The sequence below is a fragment of the Tupaia chinensis genome, unplaced genomic scaffold (genome assembly GCF_000334495.1).
Source record: "Tupaia chinensis unplaced genomic scaffold, TupChi_1.0 Scaffold145652_1, whole genome shotgun sequence".
Taxonomy (NCBI): domain Eukaryota; kingdom Metazoa; phylum Chordata; class Mammalia; order Scandentia; family Tupaiidae; genus Tupaia; species Tupaia belangeri.
The window spans coordinates 3021561-3025034 of NW_006205509.1; the positions used below are offsets into that span (position 1 = coordinate 3021561).

The following is a 3474-nucleotide window of genomic DNA, read 5'->3' on the forward strand; positions in this document are numbered from 1 at the left end:
TACTCTTTTCATCTTGCCATGCTTCCTCTTGACCTAACACCTTTCCCACCACAACTCAACATGCGACTGACAAAATATCTTTGGAGATACATCTTGAGACTCTGTCATGGTAGGGCCTGCTCTGTATCACAGCCCAGGTTTTCTGCTGCCTACGCCTGAAATGCAGCTGCCCGGGGATGAATCAGGGTTAACCCCAGGTCCCAGAATCTGTACCTCGGAGGAGCTCAGGATTGGCAATCTTGCTAGAAGACAGGGGAAGCCGATTGCCTGGCAGAAACAGTTTGTACTGATAGTGACTGGGTTTTTTTTGTTTGTTTATTTCTGTTTGTTTGTTTTCGGATTAGCTGGTGGGAGCAGTGTGTACAGGGGAAGCTGATAGACAACATGGAGAAGGCTTAAACAGTTGGGGCTGTGACTGGAGGGAATCCAGTTAAGGATTAAGAAGATGTACTGGGAACCCTTCTGATGCTTCTAGAACTAAGCCTAGATGAGTCTAAGGGTGCGGAACAGGAGGGTAGAGAAGGAGAAGGTCAGGCTGAGAGAAAAGCCTCCAGGTTGAGGCCGTCCATGATCTTACAGTTGTTCTTGGAACTCTCCCAAACCATACTTACGGGCAGCTCAGAGAGGCTGTCAGGTTGCTGGAAAAGGGCAAGAAGAGGACAAATTCTTTTCTTCCTTCCTTTCTTTTTCTTTTTCTTTTTTTAGTTTGCCAGAGGGTGCATGCTCTCGCCAGAGAGAGAGGAAGAAGGAGGGGAAAGCACCCCCTCCCATTGTCACACCACAATCCCTCTCCATCCCTCCACCCTGTTTGGATTTGGGGCATGCGTGCACATGTACCCAGTGTGTTTTCCAAGGCACTGGGGCTAGTATTTGAACAGCATGGCTGGCCGTATGGGAACAGGATCCTTAACTACGAGGCCATGGGGCTGGCTCTAGGAAAAACTCTATAGATGAAACTTTATCCGAGGGCTGAGGATGAGGCCTTGGGGAAGGTAGAGGGAAGAAACTTCCAGAGAGCCTGGAAGAGGGGGTAGCCTGGACAATCCTCTTCCTACCCTGGAGGGGTCCTCAGGCTGTTCAGGATCCCTGGCAGTGGTGGGGCCTCGGGATTAGGTGGAGGATGTTGCAGCCCTTGGCTCCAGAGCCCTTTGCTAAGCAGCTCGGCAAGGAAGTCACAGGGTTTGCTTTTAGAGGGAAGCAATGGCGCAGTTTTAAGAGAAAAGGAAGAGAGGAAGTAGGTAGGGCATGCTCCAGGGTTGGTGGCTGACAAGGTGCAGGGGGCTACAGACAGACTCTGCATTGCTCAGTGTTGTCCAAGGTGAGTCTTCCTTCAGTCCCTAATCCCCAGGAGGCCTTATCTGAACTGTCCTGGTCCCTGGATAACTGGTGGCTTAATAGCCCCTAGCCCAAGGTTCTGTCTAGGAGAGAGGCTCCTGGAGACCTAAACACCCTCAGGGGCAGGGCTGGTAGGCAGTTATAATATGTAACTGGTCTTATCATTAGGCTGCCCTCCAGCTTCTTTCTTTCTTTATTTTTTGGAATTATTTTATTTAACTTTATTTATTTTTAATTTGATCAGAGAGGGACAGAGTGAAGGAGAGAGAGTGAGAAAGTGAGAAAGTAAGCCGCCAGGTCGGGACTTAAACCGCAGTCGGTCATGTGGGAGTCCAACACTCTTAACCATCATGCCACCTGCTTTTTTAAAAGTAAAATTTCTTTCTCTCTTCCATGAAGTGAAAGAGACAGAGAGAGAGGATAAGAGAGAGACAACATTCCTGACAGAACTTCAACCTGTGATCCTTCCCAGCAACTCCGTCAGTTGCAGACCACGGGTGCACGAGTTCTGGGTACACTCAGGGAGGTCTCTAGACACGAACCTGGAACCTTTCCCTGTGGGCCTGCCCCATAGAGTGTCACATTTTACTACTGAGACACCTTCCGGGCCTGTTCTCCAGCCTCTGATCCTAAAGTCCTAGGCCCAGTGTGGACTTTAACCAGGTGACACACATTACTGACAGCATCAGTAGGTGTCAGCCTGGAACTAGACCTTGGCATGATTCATCCAGGAAGCTGAACTCAGGCCGCAGAACAAATATCCCTAAGCAGCTCCTGCTGGGCACTGGGTTGTCCGGCCAGACAGAGACCTTATTTGTTTTGTTTTCTTCCTCATCCATTCCCACTTGCGAGACATCCTTATCCCTTTCCCTCTGCTCATCTCTGGGCTAGGGGCTATATAAGTTTCTTTCAGATGGCATTAGAAAGATTTCTTTTTCTTCCTTTTCTGGGAGGTGGTAAAAGTGATTTCTAAGGAAGAGATTTGGGCTTTAAAAGGAACACAGCAAAAAAAAAAAAAAAAAAAAAAAGGAACACAGCAGAAGTTGATATTGGATGGGGAAACTAGAAACCGGAAATAGTTTGGATGGGAAATACATAGAATAAAGGAGTCAGAGATCCTGGGACCATCCCATCTCCCTTCCTCTTCTGGAAGCCACCTGTCTATAGTTTAAGGCAGGTCCCGCTCTTCTGGGGCAGCCCTTCCAACTCCAGCTTGACTTCTCTTTCAGCTTCCATAACTAGTTTATAGTTTTGACATTAATTGGTGGCCATTCAAGATCATTTTGTTTCAAGTCCCCTCCTCTTCCTAATACAAATGCAAAACAGCGTGGGAATTCCCTTTCAGGGGGAAGTAACGGTGCAGCTTTAAGAGAAAGGGAAGGGAGGAAAAGGGCGCACACCCAGATCCTCCTCCCATTGGTTGCCGGAGGGGATCCCACCTCAGAGATTGGCCTGGAGAGAGTCCGCCTTGTCTTGTGATTGGCTCACCCAGGGAGATATAAGGCGGTTGTGCCGGCCTTCTTTTCAGTTGGAGCGAGACAGAGAAGCCGGCCGGGTTTGCGTGGTGAGTCGCACCTGGCGCAGCCTTCTCTTGTGAAGCCGAGTCCAAGTCCTGCGGAGGCTACGATTATGAAGGAGAGACGGGCCCCCCAGCCAGTCGTGGCCAGATGTAAGCTCGTTCTGGTGGGCGATGTGCAGTGTGGGAAGACGGCGATGTTGCAGGTGTTAGCGAAGGACTGCTATCCCGAGGTGAGCCGCCCGCCCGCCGGCCAGCCTTTCTTCCCGCCTGCCTGCCCGCCCCAGAGTAGACTCCCACCTGCCCGGGAGAGCTTTCTCCCCCACCCTACTCCATCCCACCCCCACAGTTTCTGAGGCTGCCCCATCAGCTGCTTTCTGGCTGGAGGAGTGCCTGCGCCTCCCCGGAGACCTGTCCCACTTCTGCCGCCCCGCTGGCTCCTCCTCACCTCTTCACCCAGAGGCCCCATCAGATTCCCTCTTCCTTCATCCCTGGAGTGCTCTCAGGAGACGGAATTGGAGGCATCTGAGAGTGTGGGGTTTCTTCTTGACGTAACACCTGCCTGTCCCTTCACCTCCCCTCTTCCAACGTCCCATGAGTGTGTCCCCAAGAGGCTGCTGCCG

At 51.1% G+C, this 3474-nt stretch overlaps 1 protein-coding gene across 1 annotated transcript in view; it reads left to right on the forward strand.

Moving 5' to 3' along the window:
- Positions 1-2871: 2871 nt before the first annotated feature.
- Positions 2872-3474, forward strand: part of RND1 (Rho family GTPase 1) — a 9408-nt gene continuing 8805 nt past the window's right edge. Inside the window, exon 1 of the mRNA XM_006168219.3 lies at positions 2872-3084. Within this exon, the coding sequence (XP_006168281.1) occupies positions 2965-3084 (120 nt within the window). The 5' untranslated portion in view covers positions 2872-2964. The remainder of the gene's footprint in view (positions 3085-3474) is intronic.